This window comes from Bidens hawaiensis, unplaced genomic scaffold, assembly GCF_021521415.1.
Source record: "Bidens hawaiensis isolate Kalapana, Puna unplaced genomic scaffold, B.hawaiensis_p1.1 tig00025332_1, whole genome shotgun sequence".
Lineage (NCBI taxonomy): Eukaryota > Viridiplantae > Streptophyta > Magnoliopsida > Asterales > Asteraceae > Bidens > Bidens hawaiensis.
Genome location: NW_027494036.1, coordinates 128712 through 154630, shown reverse-complemented (window position 1 = coordinate 154630; position 25919 = coordinate 128712). Strand labels below are relative to the sequence as shown.

The 25919-nt window shown below is 33.1% G+C and overlaps 2 protein-coding genes and 1 pseudogene across 3 annotated transcripts; 1 reads left to right on the top strand and 2 right to left on the bottom strand.

The window, feature by feature from the left end:
- Positions 1-1680: 1680 nt before the first annotated feature.
- On the bottom strand, positions 1681-2181 carry LOC143571296 (uncharacterized protein At5g01610-like). The gene has a single exon (XM_077056757.1). The coding sequence runs from the start codon at positions 2179-2181 to the stop codon at positions 1681-1683; it is 501 nt and encodes a 166-aa protein (XP_076912872.1).
- A 2620-nt stretch (positions 2182-4801) lies between these two features.
- Positions 4802-6781, top strand: LOC143571276 (large ribosomal subunit protein eL18y-like). The gene is made up of 4 exons (XM_077056743.1): positions 4802-4886; positions 4965-5093; positions 5696-5878; positions 6608-6781. The coding sequence occupies exons 2-4, from the start codon at positions 5031-5033 to the stop codon at positions 6764-6766; spliced, it is 405 nt and encodes a 134-aa protein (XP_076912858.1). The 5' UTR covers positions 4802-4886; positions 4965-5030; the 3' UTR covers positions 6767-6781.
- Positions 6782-16852: 10071 nt separating this feature from the next.
- On the bottom strand, positions 16853-25360 carry LOC143571275 (epoxide hydrolase 2-like; annotated as a pseudogene). Its single transcript, XR_013142069.1, has 3 exons — positions 24893-25360; positions 17314-17550; positions 16853-17119 (listed from the first exon to the last, which is right to left on the bottom strand). The product of XR_013142069.1 is annotated as an epoxide hydrolase 2-like (transcript).
- Positions 25361-25919: the final 559 nt, after the last annotated feature.

The window sequence follows — 25919 nt, the reverse complement described above, 5'->3', positions numbered from 1 at the left end:
GAACCCTTTAAATTCCAATTCAAATTCTATTTCCAATTTCATGAGCCAAACGATCCCTAAGAGCATTCTGAGCAGATCATATATCTCCATATTTATAATTACACTAAAAAACACTATCTTTTCTTTCTTATTTTTAAGTAAATAATATTTTTTTCATACATTTATCAATGCATTTCCTTTCTCCTCCAATCACAATTAATTTCAATAAATATTAAAAAACTATACATCATAATCATTGTTTATTTAAATTTACACATGAACATTAACATTTAAAAAACAAAATACACCCTCACATAATTTAGAAAGCTTCCTTTCTAATATAGTACAAGTGCAATAGTAAAAAAGCACGTACAAAGTAAAACTTCCTTTCTAATATATAATAATTTAAAGGGTTTGAATCAAATACAAATGAAATTAGCATGCTAATTATGAGAATCAAGAAGAATAATTATATATACATGTAAAGTAATTATATATTACATCATAGTGTAATTATGATGTACTCTAAGTTTAGTACAAACATCATCATCATCGTACTCAGTATATCCCACCAATAGCAAAGCTATAGTAGGGTCTGAGGAGGGTAAGATGTAGACAGCCTTACCTCTACCCCATAAGGATGGAGAGGCTACTTCCGGTGAGACCCTCGGCTCGATAGTAGTTTTGCATCAAGCCTTGGACATAAGACACATAGCACTCAATCATCGGGACACCGGCTGATCGGTGCATGTACCCTTGTCTTTCGGCTATCAACGCCACTACATGATGCCTGATTAACCGTCCGTCACTTTTAACGTTATTTTCACGAGATTAGTAAAATAACGTCAAAATTAGTGCAATTTCACTTTTGCCCACCCGAGGGTTCACACGTATATACATCATATGTGCGCACCGCAAGCAGGGCTAAAGTTTAGTACAAACAAAAGAAGATAAACCTATGCTACAAACGTAAAGGTTGTAATATAAAAGAAACAGGTGAACCCTTTATAGCAACCCAGTTGCCCTAAGTGCAAAAAGCTTAATGGTGCCATGTATAAAAGAAGAACACGAACAATCAATGTGGTAAAATGCTACTTGTAAGACTTGTAACTTCGGCTCCAGATGTAGCACAAAAACAATCACAAGCCAAAACGTTAAGTTTGATGTAAAATAAAGTTAATTTTCCTTAAGGACCTTAGGTTAGTGATTTAGAGTATTAGATAAGATTTTGACTTTGTAAGTGGTTAGGATCAAATCAGGATGATAGAAAAGAATCACAACTGTTTTGGATAGTCAAAAACAAATATGGTCTGTGGGGCGGTTTGGGTCCTTGAGATTCTTTATTTTCACGTTTTTATAATTTATGAAGAAAAATCATAAGTTACAAATGTGTAACTTATTAATATTTCCTCTCACATTATAGAAAACCCAAACACCGGCCTCAATTGCACATTCTGATATGATCATATGAAGATTTTTCTAACAATATATATTTTAAATAAATAATAAAACGTCATTAACTTATTCAAACTACGAAGTACACACCGTCCCAGATATAATCACAAACCATGTGACTTAATTATAACAATGCTACAATTACAAACCTAACTTGATAATTATAAAACCAGCTAGGTTCACAAGTTACAACCCCCACCATCATCTAAAAACCAACGTTAGTTAATGCTCCACGTGCTCCTCAACTCACAAACCAGAACTCAACTCCATGATCTTCTCATTCCCATCTTCCTTAATCTCCACACTTCCTAACAACTCATTACAGTCAAACCCACACCCACACTGCGGCGACTCCACAAACCCACTAATATCAAACCCGGCCGACAATATCCCAACCGACAAGTACAACTCATCTCCATCGCGGCTCACTTCCACAATATCCAACCAAAAAAACAACACTTTGACACTTATACCCTTCAAGCTGCTGATCTTGTCTTGACTTATGACTCCACTTATCGTGGACTTGTACTTAAGGTTGTACCCTTGAACGGTATAAGAGCATGTGTCCGGTAAGTACACCTCGAACTTGCCGGATTCTTCGTCGAGGGTGTACCCGGTCACTCCGACGGGAAGAAGGCCTGCGGGGAAGCCGTATGACTCGAGTGCTTCGTATGCGGTTAGTGAGGAGATGATTGGCAGAGATGAAGATAGGAGGAAGATGGAGGTTAGGGTTAGCACAAGGGGCATTTTGGGAAACTTGAGAAGTCAAAGTTGTTGACTTGGAGTGGTATTGGGTGGTGGGTGGTTTGGTGGGTTGCGAGGTGCTTGTGTATTTATAGAGGTGGTTTGATGAAATTTGGTTTTTGTACCTACCACTTGTTTTATCTTGTGGAAATGTAATATATTTTTCCCAGTATCCACATGACCATTTGAGACTATAGGAATCATTTATTGTTTGATGTGGAAGTGGAACTAACATTATTTTGAAATATAAAAACAAGAAAATGATATAAAATGATTAGACAACCTATTATTGATCATTCAAATCATACATAACACTTAACACAAGAGGTTATTAGACCGTCTTCTTTTGGGACGACGAGGCACTGGCCCATGAGCCATCCTTGTTATCTCTCCTATTCCACGACCCCCTTATTCCATATAAACAACCTAGCTCTCATAGGTTATTTGTGACGAGTGCCCCCCCCTCCTTGAATTCCAGATTTGCAACGCTACTCTCTCTCCTATCTCTCTTCCACGCTTGGGTTTGTTAGGCTTGGCAGAAGGCTCTAAGGCACCTATTCCATATATGCAAGTAACATACTATATAAAACGGGTTTGTTTACATACATGATTAGACTCGAAATTCTTTAGTGTGGATACACAACACGAGAGGCTTTTAGACCGCCTACCTCGGTGATGCCCACGCATTGCCACATGAACAGACCTCCTTATCTATCATATTCCATGGCCCTCCATTTTCCACGGAAACAATCTAGCTCTCCCTCACACTGTGTGACGATACACTGTAACTCTCATAGTCTTTCTTATATGTCTACAACGTCCTCCTTCCTATCTCTTCCACACTTGTCCTTGTGGGGGTTGGTAGAATGCTCCAAGACGCCTTTTCATACCGCCATGCTTGATGAAATGAGCATATCAAGTAAGATGATAAAAGTGGGCTTAAAATTGGTTGGTTCAAATTAAAAAAACGGGTAAGGGACGGTCTATCTAGGTGTACCGAGCAAAACCAATGGTTGCTTGGTATAGTATGCTGACATACCAAAAAAATGTGATGGTTACTTGGATTGTTATACAAATTATAGATATTTATAACTTCCATGTTTGTCTTGTATTCATGTAAGGTGGTCTACAATGAAATGTAGCATATACTAACAATATATAGGGGCGAACCTACCTATATAGATACATGTTTACAGGAACCCGTTAACTTTTGAAAATTTACTAGAGTAGCTATACAAAAATTTATAGTGAACCTATTAATAAAATTTGGACTGAACCAATACAATGAAATGAAGAATGGTTCAATTGGCAACGGGATTGAGTTTCAAAGTGCAGGTTACAGGTTTGAGTCCGGCCCCACATTCTAATATTAATGTTTAATGCAATCCTTAAAAATAAAACTAGAGTTCCAATTTTAATATAACGTGCACAACCTCCATCACTGTTCAATTTTCACTACCCAAATACCCTCTATCTTTTAGATTCGTCTGCACTGTTGTGTTCACGACCATGGACCATTGCTGTGGCGCTACCTATCGGGCACCTCAAGTTTGTTTGGTGCTATATTTTTTGATAAATTAACGAGTGTACCCGAAACATGCGAACCCGATAGAAACCCGCCATGTTGTGACAAGATTTTATAATCAACTATAGGGTTGAGAATACATAAACCCCTCCCAAACCTAACCCACTACCATCCCTAGCATACACCCGTGCTAACATTTGAACGTAGAGATGCAAAAAACGGTTGGCCGATTTTAAAAATATCGGTTATTAAATGAACCAGTTTTTGGTCGACAACAATTCTAAAACCAATTAATCAAATTTCAACTAGAATAAAAAATCAGCATGCAAATAACCGATTACAATTGGTTCCTGGTACAAAATCTAAAATAGGTCACAAACCTTTGCATACAATTTGGTTAGGACCGAATTTTTGGGTAGAGTGTTAATCGAAACCTGCTTGGCTTTGTATCACTATTTCAATAGATGGGAAAAAAAAACCTAGTTTTGGACCAAACTTGACCCGGAACCGGTTCCTACCCAGCCTGACCCGCGTGGTATGAACTAGGTTCCGATTCCTTAGAAAAATCGTACCTGGAACCAAGCCCACCTCTACCCGGTCAAAACCCAGACCTGACCCAACACAAAACTTAATAAAGCCCTGTAAACCTGGTCAAACACCTGACCATACTTGGAACCGGTTTCTATCTGACCCAGTAATTGAATTTTATTGACCATATCCAAAACTTACTTCTACCCAGTTTTGATTCCTGAAAAAGTGAAAATACCCGATTTGTGCACCTATAATTTGAATGCAATTACACAAAGTCACAAAGACACAAAAAATATCAGGCTGAAATGTTTCATAAAATGGGTCACTTAAAAGCCTAATAGGTTCCAAAGATTGGGCCTAAAGAGCCCATACTTAGTTTTCTTTTAGGCTGCGTTAAAAAACCCTAAATTTGCATTTGCATTTGCATTTCTGTGTTGGACACCACGTATTTGTGCCTCCTCCGTCGTCGTCGTCGTCATGGTATTGCCATTCGCCGGAACCCTAACTCCCATTTCATGTATGTCCGTACTTATCATCTGTGTTTGATACATTATTATGTTAGGGTATCGATCTTGTTGCTGGTGGTAAAAGCAAGCGAACCAAAAGAACGGCCCCTAGGTCCGACGATATCTACCTCAAACTCCTCGTCAAGGTATTATTATTATTGCTATTATCTATTTGTACATTATGCACAATGAGTTTGTCGTAATTGAATTAATGATTGACTCAGTTGTATCGGTTTTTGGTGAGGAGGACTGGAAGCAACTTCAATGCGGTGATTTTGAAGAGGCTTTTTATGAGCAAAGTCAATAAGCCTCCGATTTCACTCTCTCGTCTCATTCGTTACATGTCCGCCAAGGTATTTGCTTTCTTCCGTTATTTGTGTGCTTAGATATTATTGTATCAACTAACGGTGGCGTAAACATCGCTAGGCACTAGTCGGGCAGTCCTGGTAGTGATTAATAGGGAATGAATTGGTATTTTTATATGTAATTGTTCAAAATTATATTTATATATATATATAATGTTTGTATTTATATATTTATAAACTCATTTCTACATTTGAAAAATCTATTTTTGCATAACTTTTGGGGATTATAAATATAAACTCATTTTTTAAACTTTTTTTTTGTTAAAACGGATTCTACATGTCAAAACCTTGAAAAATGTTATGTAAACATGAGTTTTTTACTTGTAAAAATAAATTTTTATGATTTTTTACATGTAAAACACGTGGTTCTCTGCTTCCCCACTTTTATAAAGAAAATTTTAGTTCATGGATCTGGGTGGGAACTCGGGCTAACGGGTAAGAACCAAGGTCCATTTTGGTGCGACTTTGACCAATTCACCGACTTTTTGGTGCCTAATCGTGATTTTAACAATACCACCAACTGATTACTTTGTGCTTTGTACTTTGTGGTTTAATTTATGTTTGCGAAATTGTGAATTTTGTTTAATCAGGACGATAAGATCGCTGTGGTCGTGGGAACAGTTACAGACGATGTTAGGGTTCATGAAATCCCTTGTTTGAAGGTAACTGCATTGAGGTTTACCGAGACTGCAAGGGCTAGGATTGAGAAGGCCGGTGGAGAATGTTTGACCTTTGACCAGCTGGCTCTTCGTGCTCCTCTTGGACAGAACACGGTATGCAATCTTATCCTGATAATACCATGTTACATTGAGTTAAGATTTTTCTATCAGTGTTACGTATTTGATCTATAATTAGGGTGTAAACACGCCAAGCTCGACTAGGCTCGAGCTTCACTTGTCTAAACTTACGTGTGTTTGAGATTGACTTGTTTGAACTTACATGTGTTCGATATTAGCTCGTTTTAACTTACGAGTGCTCTAGCTTATGGCTTGTTTCAACTTAAAAGGGCTCTAGTTTGGCTTGTTTCAAGCTCTTTTTTGAAGGATCAAGCTCGGCTTATGGGTCTTTTTTCAAGCTTGATCTTGGCTTGTTTATTACATTAATAGAAAATAATTAAAATGCTTTAAGCATTTTTATATATTTCGAGAAAAAATCTTAAAGAGTCTAATTCAGCCTGTTGTACGAGTCTAAACTCGGCTCAAACTTGTGGGCAGTAATTAATGCATAGAAGTCTTAAAAGAAGTCTTAAAACTTGTGAACAGTTATAAACGAGCCAAAGCCTGTCTGTGCAGTGTGTAATTAATGCATAGAAGTCTTAAAAGAGTTAAAATTATAAAAAAATACACATGGCTTGTTAGTGCTCGACGGACCTCAAATAGAGCTCGAGCTTGATATTTAAACGAACTTCATTTGAGGTTTTTTTCAGCTTTTTATTGATTCGATCTCGAGTCAGCCGTGAAAGGGTTGGCACTCAATAATGCTGTATTATTTGTTTTGCTTAGGTTCTTGTTAGAGGACCAAAGAATTCACGTGAAGCTGTGAAGCATTTTGGTGAGGGTCCTGGTGTGCCACACAGTCACACCAAGCCTTATGTGAGATCGAAGGGAAGGAAGTTTGAGAAAGCTAGAGGTAGAAGAAACAGCAGGGGATTTAGAAACTAAGTCATCAATATGCTTGATGAATCCTTTTCAAAGGTTTGTTTTTAAGGTATTTGAAATTGTGTTTTTATTAAGACTTGTAGCTGGATCTTGTGTGGTTTATTATGATGAAAGTTTTGTTTTTGACATTAGTCTTTCTTCTGGTTATACATTTTCATACTTTCTGTTTTAAGATGGTTTTGATAATCTCAAGTATAGTTGTAAGTATGTTTTTATGCTTAAAAGGTGTACATGAACCAAGCTAAAATAGTTTCAGTTTAGTGTTTTCAGCATCAAAAGCCTTAAACATGCTTATCACACGTTTTCGCTTTTGAGACGTAAAACGTTTTGAAATGTTTGTGATTCATAAAAGCAAGTTGAGTGTGTTTACTGGTGTGCCAATGGGGTATGCGACTAGTGTATGTTTGGTTTTAAAAAAGTTTTTTTTAACTAAGCATGATTTCAGAACCATATTTATTCGTCTAAGGGGTTGGTTTTATGAAGTAATTACTGATTATAATTTACCGTTTTTCTTCTTTATAAATCCCAATTCCTCACAAATTCACGCTACTTTCATAGAGTGAATTGCTTCTCGACAATTCTTTGTGATTAAAAGTTTCGATATTAAGCTGATGGCTGTGAACTACTTAATAAAACCTGTAAGGTTTTCACTGTACTGTACTGTACAATTATCTTGTAATGTCAGCAATTTACATAACCAGATTTGAAGGTGGAATTGAGTTAGAATAGAAGAATTACAGCAGTTTACATAACCAGATTCGGAGGTGCAACTTAACTATGTAGCGATAGATTACTTCGGTGAAGTTTTTATTTTTTGAACAAGCCAGTAAAAATATAATAAACCTTGTACAACTCTCGCCATGATACAATCATTCTACACAACATTCCTTGTCTCTTATTTGGCATTGACATCGTTTGCGACGGTCAGAACATTGTATTTCTCAAATGTAAATACATCTAGGGCCTCTATTGGCGACAGTCCTCTAATCTCTGAACCAGTTAAGGATCATTGTTGGCGCACTTCAATATGCTACTCTATCAAGGCTGGACATTGCTTTTGCAGTTGACAAAGTGGTATATCATGCATGGCCTATCATAAATCACTTGTCTGCAGTCTGAATACTATGGTATCTGAATGACACTATTAATCATGATCAACTCATTCAAATATTGAACCCCTCTAGTGAGTAGTGACTACACAAATTGGCAAAAGATAGCACCCCTGCTCAAGGACCATGGGTTTCGAACTTGCTAAGGGTAAATCCGCCTTCATTAAAAGCTTTCGTAGGATACCTCGGCTGGCTAAGAGGGGAACCTGTTGAAACTTAAAAGATTTAAAAGTGTGCTAGTGAAAAGAATCAAAACTCTTACGGCTGAGTAAACAAAACTGTGACTGTGAGTATGATTTCAAAATTTTAAAACTAAGACAGTATGCTTTTATCACTTAAACCATTCAAATAAATAACCTTTAGAGATAAAGTCATGATTGTAGAAGTCGCTAGGCACTGCCAGGTTGACCGAACAGGGAGTTACAAGTACTCGGCCTAGGCGGGGAGTACTCCAGCGCGATTTTTGCAAACATGGATAAAGCTAACACTGTCATATGAGGTGGTGATAGTGTTAGTATTGGTTATGGTTTTGCCGTACTATTCAACTACCCTATAATTATTTACGAAATACTCCATTTTATTTAATTGCCGTCGCATTTGTTGGATAATTAGATGAATGTGATACATGTTAGGCAGATCTTTTTCAGCTTTGGTCAGCTTTTGGTGCACCTAACCGTTTAGCTTTTAATACAACTCAATAGTCAATATCATAATAAACATGGGCAAACTTAAAAGTCGTACGTATTTCATTTTCATTTAAAACTTTAAAAGATAACTTTTGTATTTTATTAACGTGTCCAAATACAAACTTGCAATGATGTTGCATCAAGCTTATTGAATTCAGAACTTAATACTTTTTAATGAAATCTAAAATATGGTTGTTGATCTCTTCTGGCTTCTCTTGGTTGATAAAGTGAGCAACACCTTCCATCACCACCACTTCTTCCAGTCCTGGCACCGTTTTCTTGAATCCACCACCATTTATGTACTCTTTCGTTCTGGGAAAGCTGTACGTTAGATCCAAATCCCCTGATGAATTTTACTGGCACCAATATCTTAGATCCAGTCCATGCCGCACTTAACTCCCAGTTTCTGCAATTCAAACTATTAATAAACCACAAGAGGATGTATATGCGCACTTTTGTATTGTTGATACGAATTTAATTCAAAAGCTAGGAGAGTCCTACATAAACTACCTAGAGAAAGACAATTGAGTTGGACCAAAAGTAGGAGTAGGCCTGTAAACTAACTGACATTCAGTAAACTGTTTTCAATGAGAAGTTTGTTTATTTAATAAACAATCAGTACACGATATTTATTTGGTAATTTATATTCATGAGCGTCTCTTTATGTTTGTTTACATAATAATAAAAAAACATGAAATATTATTTGGGTGAGTCATTTGCTTGATGCTTTATATTTGTTCATATGTGTTCATTTATGTTCGTTAAATGTTCATATAGATTTTAAATGAATGAACACAAACGAACACGTACATATTCATTTTTTAAACGTATGAACATGAACAATAATATTTGTCTGATTAAGTATTCATGTCTGTTTAAAGTTAAATGAACATACATGAACATGCCCTTGTTCATGTTCGTTTACAGGCCTAACTAGTAGTACTTACAAATCAAAACAACGATAGTAATTAAATGGTCCACGGAACCCTGTGGCACGAAATTTGGATGCAAAGTAGTCAAGGTCTTGTTCGGTGAACCAAGTAGGTAAAGTGTATGGAGCAGGATTAAAGAACATTGCATAGTCTTTGGGTAGCATGGGTGCTCTAGGATTTCGATTAAAGAAAGTACGGGCAAGTTGGCTTTTGGTATCAACTTTTGCAAACTCTTCTTCCCACCCAATTTCCTGTTAATATATGATGTAGAATTAGCATAATAATGTATCTTTACAATATCATGAAGATAACATCAAATTGTTTGTGCAAATGCCCTTTCCTATATATAATCTACATTGCTTATGTGCGAAGATTATTGTAAAAAATATACAATTAACGGGCAAATGACTAAAATATAGATTTTAATAAGAATGCATGGTCAGCGGTGGATGCAAAGTTAAAACTTTACTTTCGAAAGTGTGAGTGCTAGCAACCGAATATATAAATACCATACAAAAATCATGTATAATATATAAATAAATAATATATGTAACACTTTTTTTTCGGTGTCACACAAGTACATAACACTGGCACTTAGAACATCCGTAGTGGATGACATTATGTGGTGTTTTGGAGCCGTAATGCCTGGGAACACCGCCCCTCAGGCATTATGGATAACATTATGGTGAGGAGCGTCACGTATATAACGTTGTGTTGGCTCGAATTTGGAGGATTTTGTGAGGGAAAGAGGTAGAGAGAGGGGGGAGGAGAGAGACACGTTTTGGGGGCATTTTCTCACTACACCCACTTTTTACAAAATGTTCAAAAGCTGACGCCACATGACGTAAAATGCCCGAATGTATCTAATTTTGACTACGCATAGTCTAATGACTTAAGTACGCCATTGGCAAATATGAAGCACAAAGAATATATTGTTAGTCAATATTCTCTTCACATTTATAAGCATATTTCACCTTTAGGATTCCTGGTGTGTTTTTTGTGTTTACAAAACCTTTTATCTTACGTTTGAATATGCGTATTGTTTTGTCATTTGAAAGATATATTTGTTAAAGTAACCTTTATCTGAAACTTAAACTTAAAATTTTTATTATTTTTTATTACTCACTTCAATACGAAATTTAATAAATAAAAAATATATTACTTAACAAAAACAATATATATGTGTAGTAGCTTTCTCTTTATTAAAGCATACATTGCAACTTGCAAGGGCTCTGCAGTTTTGTAACCCGGGACTTGTAATATATTAAGGGAAAATCCCTTATTCAAGTTGTCTAAACTAAACTTCTTATTAAAGTTACTGATTTTTTTATTTTTTTTCTAAATCACTTAACTTAAATCAGGCACTGTATATAAATTTTTAAATTCTTCTTCAAATATGCTAGTTTTCCTTTTTCTTTATATATAAAATTTTATATTCTTCTTCAAAAATGTTAATTTTCTTTCTTTTTTTTTTAAATCAAGTAATGTTAACAGAGAATATTAATTACTATTCAAAAATTGAAACTAATAAAATATTATTAAAAAATTGAAATACTTGGTACGTAGTTGGTTGGAATAATTGATACATGGTTTGATACATCTTTCTTGGTTGATAATTTGAATAACCTAATAATGTAGTAAACATAGCATAACTTTCACTACTTTTGAATTAATATTGATTTAAGATTACGTTTTTTACTTTCACAATATACAATGAAATCAAGAGTTTGTATTTTCTTTTTCTTTTTACAACGATTGAAACTACCCTCAATATCTGGGGGAGTAAAAGTTATAGTACACATGTGTAATACATAACATGAAAGTAAAATTTATAGTACACATGTGTATTACATGATACGAAAAACTGTTCTGTTACATAATATGCATAATCATATAACACGTATGCAGTATAGTAATAAATAAACATATTAGTCAATAGATGTTACCTCTATGTTCAACACGAGAATATTGTAAAGTATCTTTGGTATAACATTGGAACACGACGCGATGTCGGTTGATGACGTCGTAAGCGAGCTGTTAGATCGATTGATGACAGTCTCGCCAGTCGAATCAGTTAATTGGTTGTTTACTGAGATAACAATTGCAGTGTCATGCGTATTTGTCATAGAATCACATGATTGAGTGTATGTATCAATAATCGATTCGTTGTTGCTGGTGGAACCTTCATACGATATGATGTCTGACCAACTAACAGTGAAAACAAACATAATTAACACAGTATTCGTATTTCTTATCAAACAACAGTGAAAACAAACATAATTAACACAATATTAGTGGACGAATTGAAAATTTTAACCTAAAATTAGTAACATCGTACCTTCAATCGCCATGTTTTTATGTCAGAATCCAGAATCGATATGAACGTATGTTGTCACACCCCGACCAATGAAGGCGGAAACGTCGAGGCGCGACATGATTGCTCATTGCACAATGACACTATAAAGTTACAATATTTAAACAACTCATTTAAATCCATATCATCATAAATAACACAAGAATTGTTCATACAAAATGCCAAATCGATAGATAAACAAATAACTTGTTCTTTTATTTTCTAATATCCTAAAGCCAAGATAATAAGTTTCTTCAAGTAATCCAATCAAGCTAACATCAAACCTGTAACATTGCATAAAATAGAGTTTGTCAACACGGAGGTTAGTGAGCAATTTTCATAGTTTTGGACAATAAGTATATAGTATGAAATCCACAACTAGTATATGAAAACAATAAATAATAGCAACAATTTAGATAATAAAACTGTCAATAAGAATACATTGACGAACCGTAAATAAGAATACATTGACGACAATAATGAAATCGTCAATAAGAATACATTGACGACACCTTTCTATATGGGGATACTATATATACTCGAAATTAACGTATGATCATACTTTGATGAGGCTACCCGCCTTAGCATTCAAGAGGCTACCCGCCTTAGCATTCAAGAATTTGCACATAATCATGTAAAGCATATAACACCAAATCGAGCATTTATTTAAGTAAACATATACAATACGTGTTGTGGTTTAAGACTCAAGTATAAATCATTTGAATTTGAATAAGTATGCAATGCCACCCCCAAAACGAAATATGGAAAATGGGGGATGAAAAAGTACTTGCATTAACAAGTAACTTGAAAGATAGTGTCGTGAATAATCGGAGAGATCGGTTTAACGAGCAAGACCTATATTAAACGGGTCTTGTGTTAGTAGGTAGTCTTGGAAGGGTTTAAAATAAAATACATGAAAAATAAAGTAAATAAATAAAGTTTAGGATTTAAAATGTAACTATTTGAGAAATTAAAGAAACTAGTTTTGTAAAATAAGTTTGCTCGAAACCGGGTCTCGGTATTCTATTCATTAGTTTTTTTCTTTTTTTACTCAACCTATGTTAAGTAATAATGTGGGTTAAAATGCGATATTGCAAAACCCTTGGTTATAAGAATACCAAAACGAGGTTTAAACGAGTGTTCGGGTTTGTCGGTTCGAGACTTGATAATTGACCAAGCTCACAGTTAACTTCCCAAAATAATAAATGTTATGAGATAACTCAATAAAATCAAAATAGACTTAACCAAGTATGTAGTTCTATTGTGAAGAACCTTAACGTTCGTTAAGCGAGTATACGACCTTATCGGTTCGAACTTGTTATAAGATCAAATTGGTTACCGACATACCGAGTATGTTTAGAAATTAACTAAAATTGATTTAAAATATAATCTTGAAGAAAAATATGAGTTTTTGTGGCTAAAAACACACTTGTGTGTCTTAAGCGAGTGAACTCGGTTTAGTTCGGTTTTTGGTTCGGTCCTTGACTCGGAATAAGACCGAGGATGGTTACCACATACCCAATTACCATGGAACTTGTAAAATAACTTATAAATAATAATACTCAAGTTTTACATTCAAAAGTTAACAATAAAGCTTTTAAACAAAAGTTCGGTTTTTGGTTCGGTCCTTGACTCGGAATAAGACCGAGGATGGTTACCACATACCCAATTACCATGGAACTTGTAAAATAACTTATAAATAATAATACTCAAGTTTTACATTCAAAAAGTTAACAATAATGCTTTTAAACAAAAGTTCGGTTTTTGGTTCGGTTCTCAACTCGGGATGAAACCGAGGCTAATCACCACATACCAATACCATGGAACTTGACAAATATGAACAATAAACTAAAATATGTAGAAGTTAAGCAAGTATAACAAGTTATATGGTTAGATTTGTTAAATATATAAACAAGGACTACAAAGTCCTCCATGTAACCTTGCCTTACTAGCCCGACATTTCAACCGGCCGAGACCGGAGAAATGAAAGACCGAAGGTAAACAATGAGTGTATACTATATATATGTTGTAACATCAAGCTTTAAGTATTGAGAAGTTAGTTAAAATGAAAGATTAGCTTATGAAGAACAACCTTAGAATTTCAAAAATTTGAGAGAGAAATGAAGAAATAAGCAAGCACAAATGAAGAAGATGGGTGTGTATATATAGGGTAAGTTGAATGGGTCTTTCATAAAGGGTGTTTCATGAAAATGAGTTGGTTATAGACCCAAGAAAGCACAAACTACAAATGGGTCCTTCAAGTCTCAATTTTTGTAGTTTTAGTCCCTGGAGTTCGTTTTGAGCGTTTTCGGGGAATTTTAATAACCGAAAAGGGTGTTTTTTTATCCAACAACTATAAAACAAATATTTAACATACAATTCATCATTTTGATAATATCGAAAGGTTCGGGATACAAAACGGGTCGGGTTTACATTAAGAATACAAGTATAAAATAACCCGAAATTGACAAATGTCACATATGTAATGTAGAATTGGATTATATACTGGATCGTGTGTATGATCTGGATAATAATGATTGAGATTTGAACGAATCGTAATCAATTTATGTTTCTGTTCGGTATAGATGGCGATGGATTTGGGGAATTTGGGGAAAATTGATTATATGTCAATTTTATATATCTACCCTTGTAATAAAGAGTTTTTTAGTTTTCTCCATAAGTATAAGTTTTCTATTGATCCTCTCCCTATATATATATATATAGGGTTAGGTTAGAATAAAAATCCACTTGAGTTGTGAAAACTCTAGAAACACATTCTCAACCACATGTTTTTAATTAAAGATTAAATCTAGTGGTTCACAATTAAAGTTAATAAAAAATATAAAAGTCTATTTACATTTTCTCTCTCCAGAAACATATATAAAAATTACTAAAAAATGTAAAAAAAATAGCAAAACATTTTTTTTATGTTTTCGATGTTTTGTATTAAATGTAACAACATATATTACGTGTTACAAAAAAAAAAAACGATGTTACATAGGGTTTTCACGGGTTTTCTCAACTCAAGAGGGTTTTCAAACTATATTTCTCATATACATATACTAGAAGAGTGCCCGCGTGATGCAGCGGGAAACACATACTTTGATAATTATGTAATAAATTTATGGGTGTTCATTCTTCCGTAAATTATGAAACCGTTCATCAATTTGGTTTTACGATTGAAACCGAAGCTGATCGTTTTATAATATATATTAGATATAGTTAAAATATAGTTAAACAAAGTTTTATTTGATACGAGTAAACTCGTCTATTGCAACTTTAATTTAACCTAATTTCCAATATAATTTTTTTGGAATATTTGTTTTTGTTATGAATCCGCCTTCTATTTGTTGCAATAAGATTTATCATTTATATGACTAAAGTTATATTTGCATATAATGATTTTCTTAAATAACATATTAATTGGTATTTAATTTGAAGTGAATGTATAGGCAAATTAATAATTCTTATTTTAAACTCAATTTATTATCGAAGTACAAACTCTATCGGAGCCTAGTCGTTGGTAATGGTTCGGCTTAGTTGGGTTATAATTTTAAACAGTTCAGTTTTGGTTTTCGACGACAAAAAAAAAAACACACACGTGTAAAGTTGGCTCATGGTTTAATATAAAGCCATCAAAACAGAACCACAACACATATGCATAAAATGTTTTTCTTTACTTCGAAAACTATAGTAATATCATACTCAAATTAAAGATAATAAAATGCTCGTTTTTATGATGCCAATTATTTTAAAAAATATTAACATATGAAAAAGTTATGATCGTTTAAAAATCGTGGGGGTAATTGGGTTAAAAGTGAAAATAAAAGAATATATAAGTAAAAGATTATGACCAATGTTATAACTTTAAGGGATTAAAATTGTAAATGTTTTAAAATGTTTTGAAGAAATTTCAATTGCATGTGGGATTCTATATAACAATGACATTTGCCCATATTATATGTTGTACATAATGCATTAAATTTTGTAAATTACTTAAAATTAGTGGTATATTATATAATAGTATATATATGGGTTAGGTTATAATAGGAAGTATAGTTTTTGTAGGAAGGATATGAAGTAATCTTGTTCATTGATTTTGAACATGGAGGGTTCAGATTAGTTTAGGTGGAAATCATGTGTGAAAATAAGGGGAAGGACATAAAAGGAATAACACATTTGTTGACTTTCTCTCCCCACATGCAAGGCACATGCCAAATTCCCCAATCATTTAAAATGTCCATAACTTTTTTTACGACGTTTTTATTGAAAAACAAATTCACCATAATAACGAGTGTCTTTTTATCTTTTATATGAGTACCATATTGTTATATAAAAATTAAAAAAAAATTAGTGGGTTTTTTACGTATCGTGTTTTACCAAAATTTTGTTTTACAAAATTGTGTTATACAATTGTATTTATCATTGTGTTTTTTTTCTCATAGTGTTTTTTTCAATTATGTTTTTTACATTGTGTCATACAATTGTGTTTTTTATTAAGTTTTTATCATTGTGTTTTTTTTTTCAAAGTGTTTTTTTCCATTGTGTATTTTAAATTGTGTTTTTCATAGTGTTTTCCATTGTGTTTTTTTCGGCGGCTGTTTTCCGATAACTTTTTTGCGGCAACTTTTCGGTGAATTTTTCGGCGATTTTTCCGGCGAAATTTCTCAAGGATTGTTTTCCGATGACTTTTCGACGACTTTTCCGGTGAAATTTTCCGGCGAAATTTCCATAGACTTTTCCGGCGAGGTGGCGGCGGTGGGTGATGGTTGTGGTGGCGGTGGGCGGTGGAGTGGTGGTGGTTGTAGGAGATGAGTGAAGATGTAAATGGGTTTTTGAAATTAATTTAAGTGGGTTTTGATATTAAAGTGTTAAGACTAAAATACCCTTCTTCCTAGCCTTCTTAAGAAAATCAAACTTCTAATTTTAACCTAACCCTATATATATATATATATATATATATATACACACTGCATGCTATTTCAAACTCACACAGTACAGACACACATTTTGACTCAACGAGTAGAACTTAGAACTTGGTAATGAAGTCGTAGATATGATTGTTGATCTCTTGCGGCTTCTCTTGATTGATGAAGTGGCCAACTCCTTCCATCACCACCACTTCTTCCAGTTGCGGCACTAATTCCTTAAATCCGCCACCATGTATGTATTCTTTTGTTCCAGGAATGTTGTACATCAAATCTATGTCGCCAACAATGAATTTCACTGGCACCATTATCTTGGATCCCGTCCACGCTGCACATAGCTCCCAATTTCTGCAATCCAAACTACTAATCAATACGATGGCGGAACCAAAAATTCTTAGTCAAAGGGTTATATCTAAAAAAAATCCAGCTTTTATATATAAAAAACTGTAGAATTTTGTGGACTAGAGGGTCAACGGACCCTCTTGACCGTCCCCTGATCAAACTACAAGCTAGAACAGTTAAATTTTGAGTAGTTTACGTACAGATCAAAACATCGATAATAATTGAATGGTCCTGTGAATCCAGTAGCACGATACTTGGATGCGAAGTACTCGAGTTCTTCTTCGGTAAAACCATGAAGGAAAGGTGTATGGAGGTGGGTTAAAAGAATTTGCAAAGTCTTTAGGCATCTTTGGGGGAGTTGGAACTCTTTTGAAATAAAATGAGGCCAGTAGCTTTTTGGTATCCACTTTTGCAAACTCTTCCTCCCACCCAATTTCCTGTAAACACCATTTGCACTAATCACAAACCTTGGGTAATGAAGAAGACTTACTTATGAATTAGTTGCTTGTGTAATATGTTATCTGATCAAATTGGTAAGTTCATAATTTGTAGCTAGTAAGAAAACGCGTCAAATTTTATATTTTTATGCGTATAAGATTATTACTAGCTCGAATCGATTGAACTTAATTTAATCATGCATTTTTGGAGCCGATTTCAAACGAATTATGAATAACAAATTGGTTGCCCATTCCTAGTTCTGTAGTAAACAAACTGTTTTGACATGGTGCAACAAATGTTACTAGTGCATGTGTACCACGTGTAACATTTTTGTATAACATTAAGCCTAAAATATATATTATTAGGTTTTATCCATTTCCATATTATGGGGGTTGTTTTCATTTTTCGTTTATAATATTTATATAATTTTTGGATTTTAATTTTATTTATTGTAAGAAAGTTAATAATATATTTAGGATTTGATGATGAAAGAGTTTCACAAATAAATGAGATGTTATAACCCGCTTAAAAACTATCTAAGTTTGGTGAGACCCATAACCCGCTTATTTTTCCTACTATAAAATTGTTTCTTAATATAAATAATATATTTAAAAAAATAAATTGGATATTAATTTTTAGTATTATCCCTATTTTATAGGATTTTTATATCAAATATTTTGGTGAAATTAATTTTTAATATTATGAGATGTTATAACCCGTTTAAGGGTTATCTGGATTTGATGAGACCCAAACCCGTGAATTCGGGTCAAATGCATAAGAAGCCTCTATTTACAAATAAATTAACCAAACTACTTTAAAAACAAACAAACCGAATCACTTCATTTAACAAAAATAAATGGATCTAGCCACTTTTTTTTAGCAAAAATAAACGAACCGAACCACTTTTTTTTAACAAAAAAGTAAACGAACCGAACTACTTTATTAAAAAAAGTGGCTTCGTTCGTTTATTTCTGATAAAAAAAAGTGGAAAATAGCACGATTTTGGAAGCCTCAGGTGTTTATTTGCAAGAAATTTAAAAAAGTTACTGAAGTTGCATAGTTGGTCAAATCTCAGGTATAAAAATGGTACTTGACTCAATAATGAATAAAATCCACACTATGTTATAACCCAATTGACAAATGGTTTTAACTCATAATCTATAGATAACTAGAATGAATGAGATGAGAGATTAGAAATTAAAAGAAATATAAGTCCCTAGCAAAAAGGGGAGAAAATCACATAGTGGTAATTTGGTAATTACGTGAATACCTTAATTAGGCAATAACTCAAAAAACAACTAGCATAATTATAATTACGCCATATATAGTTTACAAATTACGCTGTAGTTTTACAACTAGCTTAACAATTATTATGTTACTTGTAAACTACAACATAATAATAATTACGCTAGTTGAAATTATGTTGTTGTGTAATTATGCTATTCTAGTAATTACGGAAATGTCACTGCACATCTTTCTCTTTTTATATTTGATCCAGCTATATTCAATTCCTATATTGAGACACACGCATAGATAAATGATACAATAATTCTTTATCGTGCAAAAATATACAAGAGAACAGCTACCCTTGATTTCACTTAAAAAAACACAGTGACATACATAATTGTAAATACATGAAAATATAGAAATACATGAAAATATAGCCTACGCATAACTTTATAAGTTGTAGAATTTTATTTATGCGTAATTATGTTTCTTCATGCATAATTATGGTTCTTCATATGTTATAAGTTTTTTTAGTGCGTAATTATTTTACTTTATATGTAATTAGCTTATTTCTTGCATAATTATGTACCTAGCTTATTTCTTGCATAATTATGTACCTTTTGTTTGTAATTTAGGATCCATATTTACATACAATTATTCCAACGTGTGAATTGATGTACAATAAGAAAACTTTACATGATAAGGAATTATTGTACACACTCTCTATATATGTGTGGACATATAAACATGGTGCATGGGTCTGCCCCTTGCGTTTAAACAACTTTTATCTTTTACACGTTTGCATTTCCCTAGTTGTCATTAAAAGATGTGACTTTTCTCTGTCTTTTAAAAAGGTGAAAAATTATTTCCCAACTGACAACTAAAGTTGTAATGTAATGTCTATAAGACTATGCGTTGTGAAGTCACGAGTGGGTGGCGCAAGCCACGTAGATGGCGCACACTACAAAAGTATTTCGTGGGCAGCGGTGCGAATGGAGTCCCGTGAGCCGGCGTAAGCATGGTTGCGATGGGTGAAGTTGACTGCTTGGTTTTTTCCATTTTTTTAATCCCTGCAAACTAAATGAAGAGAAGAAGGAAGATGAAAAACTACTTGATGAAAGAAGAAGGAAGGTGAACAAATGAACAGGGAAGGATGAAGAAGAAGATTCAGATTTTTTTTTGTTGGGCTTTTTTATGCTTGAAAGATTATTGGACTTGGGTCAAATTTTTTATTTTTTTTATTTTATGTCATTTTCAAACATTAAGTTTATTATAATTTATATAAAACTAGTATAAAATAGAATGTAATATTTTTATTTATAAAAATAGTATGTAACTTTCATCTTTGTTATGAAAAAATTATCTATTAATATATATTCTTGTTTCAAATTAAAAAAAAAATCAGAAAATTCGCTAAAGCCACCGTTCGCTTGAACCACAACAAGCTCAGGCGGCTTTAGCGAGTGCTCAGTCAGTATCCAGTCAGCATTGCTAATATAAATTCGGAGTCCGGTTTCCGTGACAACACACAATCTAATATAAATTCAATTATGATAAAAAGTATAACGATGACGCTTAAACCGGACATGTATGCTATATGTCATTTTTTTAACAACAAAATATCACATTTACTTTATGGTATGGGAAAAGTTAAAATGCAAATGGAGATAAAAATGAGAAGTATGGGAAGAATTTGTGGCTACACAAAAAGCCTATCAAAAAACAATTCGAAACAAAATAATAAAAAATAACTAAAAATATAAATAAAAAAATTTTAAAAAAACTAAAATGTTTTCCCTGTCATTCCAGTTAAAAAAAAAAAGACGTCGAAAAAACACAATGCCGAAAATGAGCGAACAACTCAATGATAAATAGAAAAGGACACGATATGCTGTAAAATGTATCACAATTCCAAACAAAATATAACACAATGTTGAGTAATATAACACAACATCAAGAAAAAAAAGACGCAATGTTAAGAAAAAAAACACAATCAATAACGAAAATAAACAAAAACAATAATAAATAAAAAGACACAATGATCTTTTTTTTTCTCATCATTGTGTCTTTTTCAAGTAGGTTTTCTTTTTTTTTTTTCCCAACAAGGAAGCGACGGAAACATTTTTGTGTTTTTATATTTTTTGTTTTTTATTATATATTAAGTTAAGATATTTTTATTAATTTTTGTCATTCTTTTTTTTACAGTTTTTTTTCTCCTACAAATCCTTTTTTATAATTTTCATTTTTATCTTACATTTGTAGAATAGGTTGACCCTTACTTTATACTTATAAGAATTAAACTCACAATCTTGTAACTAACTTGTAAAGGGACACACCACAAATAAAAGTAAATCATTAATATGGAAATTTTAACGGTGTGGTTGGATTACTTATTTTACCTCTTTATAACTTATTAACTTTTCTAAAAAGTTAATAAGTTAATAAGTTGTTTAGTAAACTCATAACGATTTTTTGTTTCAACTTACGAAATAGTGTAAATAAGTTGACTTCGATGAGTTACGAGATGGTGACTTTTTAAACCTCCTTATAACTTATTATTAATTACCATTACAACCCTCAAACTCAACTACTTTTTTAAAAAGAATGTTGATAATTATCCGTTTTCCTACAACATAAGTTAATCCAAACACTTTTTTAAAAACTCATTTTAAAAAAAGTCATAAGGGCAATTTATAGAATGAAAACCCATTTGAGTTGAGAAAACCCGTAAAAATCCTATGTAACATCGTTTTTTTTTTGTTTTACATATTTAATATATTTTGTTACATTTAATACAAAACACTAAAAAAAATGTTTTGCTATTTTTTATATTTTTTACTAACTTTTATATATATTTTTAGAAGAGAGAAAAAATTGTTTTTTACCTTTACATTTTATTAATTTTAATCGTGAACCATAAGATTGAAACTTTAATTAAAAACATGCTATTGATAATAAGTTTCTAGAGTTTTCTCAACTAAAATCAGTTTTTATTTTATCTTAACCCAAGTCATAAGTTAGCAAGTCCTTTTGAAAAAAACATCCCTTTAGACTTAAAATAAGCAATTTCAAACACCACTTAACAAGTTACGAGTACATAAGTTCTTGGTGGCATATTGATGACAGAATGGTGATGAAAAAATGTTAAAAGAAATGATAAAAGAAAATTTTATAGTTTAAAGTGAAAAATACTTGGATGCTAATTACAATATAAATGTGTATATATATTTTCTGAATGACAAAAGTTTACAGATCTAGTTAGAAAAAATTAATTAAACAATCAAAAAACAAAATTACATGAATATAAGACTCAGCTATCTCATAGTTTGAGGCTTTGTGATTCGTAGGCTCACGGACTAGGTTTAAGAAATATTCAAGATCGACTAAAGCTTGATTTAAAAAAGCTAAATTTATATTTAAAAAGTTATATTTGATAATTAATAGTACGGGGTAAGAATTATATAAATGTTATATTCACAACCTAGCTATATAGTTTTAATTAAATATAGCACCAAAATGCTAATCATAATAGCTGAAGATGGAAGATGGACCTATCAAATAATAAATATTAAAACAATAAGGTATTATTGAGGTGCTGTTTGTTTTTAAAGACAAAAACTGTCTGCATTCTGATTTTATGTCTGCAACTGAAGATGTGGTCTGAAGGTCTGCAATATGAAAATATAATATGTTTGTTTTATAAAAACTGGATATCGTCTGCATAAGCTGAAAATTAGTTGCCTATCATACATATCACAGTAGACAGAATTTATTTAACGCCTATACACTGTTAAAATAATTGGTGGTGGTATACGAACTGTGGAAGTGGGTGGTGGTATACAAACTGTGGAAGTGGGTGGTGGTGGAACATTGGTGGCAGACGATTGTGGTAGGCGGTGAACGGTGGTGGTGGACGGTGGGTGGTGGTGATGGACAAGTGTGGTGGCTGGCGGACGGTGGTGGTGGTAGTGGACGGTGATGGTGGCCGACGATGGGTAGTGGCGGTGGTGGTAGGTGGTAGACAGTGGTGATGTCAGGAGGTGGGTGGTGGTAGTGGACGGTGGTTGTGGCCGACGGTGGGTGGTGGTGGTGATGGACGGTGGTGGTGGTGGATGGTGGTGGTGGGTGGTGGTGGTGGACGATGGTGGGTGGTGGTGCATGGTGGGTGGTGGTGTTGGATATTGGGTATTGATAGGATGTGAAGAAGTTGAACAATAGTTTATTTTTTAAGAGCATAAAAGCATTTTTCAGATCTTTTTTTTTCAAAAACAAACAATCTTCATAAGCTTATGTCTGCGCGCCTGCAGACGTAAGCCCTTTGCAGACCTTTTAAACAAAAACAAACATAACCTAAATTGATTTTATTAAGTAATAATATCTAGATAAACTTAAAATACAAAGGACAATAAAAATGATAAGATTGAGAAGAAATCTAATCCATTGATCTTAGATTTAAATTGTGGAGATTAATTTAAGAAAATAAATTGATAAGAAGGGCATAAAGGTAATAACCAACTTTTGTTGACTTTCTCTTTCCACATGCAAGTCATATGTCAATTCCCATATCATTTTAAAACTTCTATAGTTTTTTCATGCAACGTTATTTTTTTAAAAAAATTTATCCATAATAACAAGCGTTTTTTATCTTTAATACGAGTATCATATTGTTATATAAAAATAAAAAAGTTTAGTGAGTTTTTTATACTGTGTTATTGGTTGTTTATTTTGATTTTTCTATGCATTGTGTTATAAATTTTGGTCATTGTGTTGATACTCATATTAAAGATAACAATTAAAACAAAGATTATGTTATTGTGTATTTTTGTTTGTCATTGTGTCTTTGTGCTCATCATTTGTCTTTCTATTTATCATTGTGTTTTAGTTATTGTGTATTACGTTCATATCATTGCGTAGTATGTAGTCTTCATTGTGTTTTACGGTTTAGGTCATTGTGTTATATGTATTCACCATTGTGTTTTACGTTTTAAGCCATTGTGTTATATGTATTCATCATTGTGTTTTACGTTTCATGTAATTGTGTAATATGTATTCATCCATGTGTCTTATGTATTAGATAATTTGTTATTTTATCATTATATTTACGTATTATTATTACACGACCATATTATTAGCATTTAAAAAAACACAATGATTATTTGAAATACACAATGACGAAAAAAGCACAGTGACAAACAGAAAGACACAATGATGAAAAGACATAATGACGTATTTTTTTTTTAATTTTTATATAACAAAGTCATACTCATATTAAAGATAAAAAAATGCTTGTTATTATGGTGATTTTTGTTTTTAAAACTAATATCATATGAAAAAGTTATTGACGTTATAAAATGATGGAGGAATTGACATTTGACTTGTATGTGGAGAGAGAAAATATGTACTATTACTTTTATACCCATTTACCTTTGGTCCCCACTTGACACACATCAATCAACTATGACTTTTTATACTTCTCATTTTTGTTGGTATTTGTAGAATAACTCAACCCTAACATCTATTATATTGTTATTATATATTTAACATATGACTTGTTACTATCGATACAAAACTTGAAAAGAAATACACAAAAAGAACTTTGAGCTCACAAATTTGTCATATGCTAGCTATATATAATTACTCGTACTTTTTTTTTCCAAGACACAAATTTTTTAGACCATAAATCCGGCTGTTAGCCAATAGCTAGCTGGGTCAAAACAAAAACATTAACATATTAAGAAGAGAACTTTTTATCAACTCTATCCGGATAGCCACTAGAAAATTTAACACTATAACTAGAGCACCATAGAAATACAAGAAAATAATAGAATCAAAGAAATTCTCTTCTTTGGCTTTCAGGTGACCGAAAACCTCTTCATTTCGAAACATTCAAATACTCCATGAAGCAATACAAATAATCGCCTCAATAATCTCTCTCATCTTCTTGATAATAGTAAGCGAATATAACCACAATATTATCGAACGAGAAGATTTGACAACCGGAAACAAAATACCCTCTATATATTACCCTCTATAATTAAGTTTAATTAATTATATATATTTGAAGCTGACTTTTAGTTTGAACTCAGACTCATAGAATAAGGAAGAAATATTCACCTGGAATCTGCAAACGTAGAAATCGTCTCCATAAATCTGTCGCATCTGCTCCACTGGTGTGACTGATGGACTCCTACGAGTACATACAACGCTCATGTTCACCAAAGCCTTGATCCGGTCAGGCCTAAACAAACACATGTACCATGATATAATAGCACCCCAGTCATGACCAACCAAGTAAACCTTGTCCAAACCAAAATGGTCTAGCAAGGACACAAGGTCTCCTACTATGTGAAGCGCGGTGTAACTTGTGGTAGAAGATGGTGCTTCCGTGTCACCGAACCCATGAAGGTCGGGTGCGATGGCACGGAAGCCTTTGGAGGATATGAACAACATCTGGTGACGCCAAGTGTACCATAGTTCGGGGAAGCCGTGGACGAAAAGCACCGCGGGGCCTTCTCCGATCTCGGCTACGTGCATGTTGATGCCGTTTACTTTGATGTTGTTATGTTGTATTTTGTCCATGTTGGTTTTGGTGTTGTAGATGATGGTTGGGTGAACACTGGGTTCGAAGGGGTGTATGGGTCTGATTTTTGTGGGATGGAAGAGGGCGTGGGCGTGGGCGTGGGCGTGGGCGTGGGCGTGGGCGTGTTGAGGAAGTGCAAAGTTAATAATATGGTGAAAAAGATGGTCAAATGCACAAGGCATATATAGAAATGTGTATAAAGTGAAGTACTTATGTTAACTTTTTCGGATTTTTATTTAAGACATTTCAATGCTAGAAAATGACTTTTTTTTTTTTTTTTTGTTGAAAATGCGTAAAAAAAAAACTCTAGTTTATGACGTATTTATGTTTAATGAAAATGACTTAAAAACGTTCATAAGAAGCTTTTATTATTATTATTATTATTATTATTATTATTATTATTATATAATGTAGCATCTGGAGCTATTAATAAATAAAAGAGTTATCAAATGCTTAGTTCTCGCATATCGCGGTTATCGCTCAATTAAACTAGTTCTCGCCTAAATACAAGTAATCACACTAGGCCATGCGATTACTTGGTGAATGGTGATGGTAGGTTTT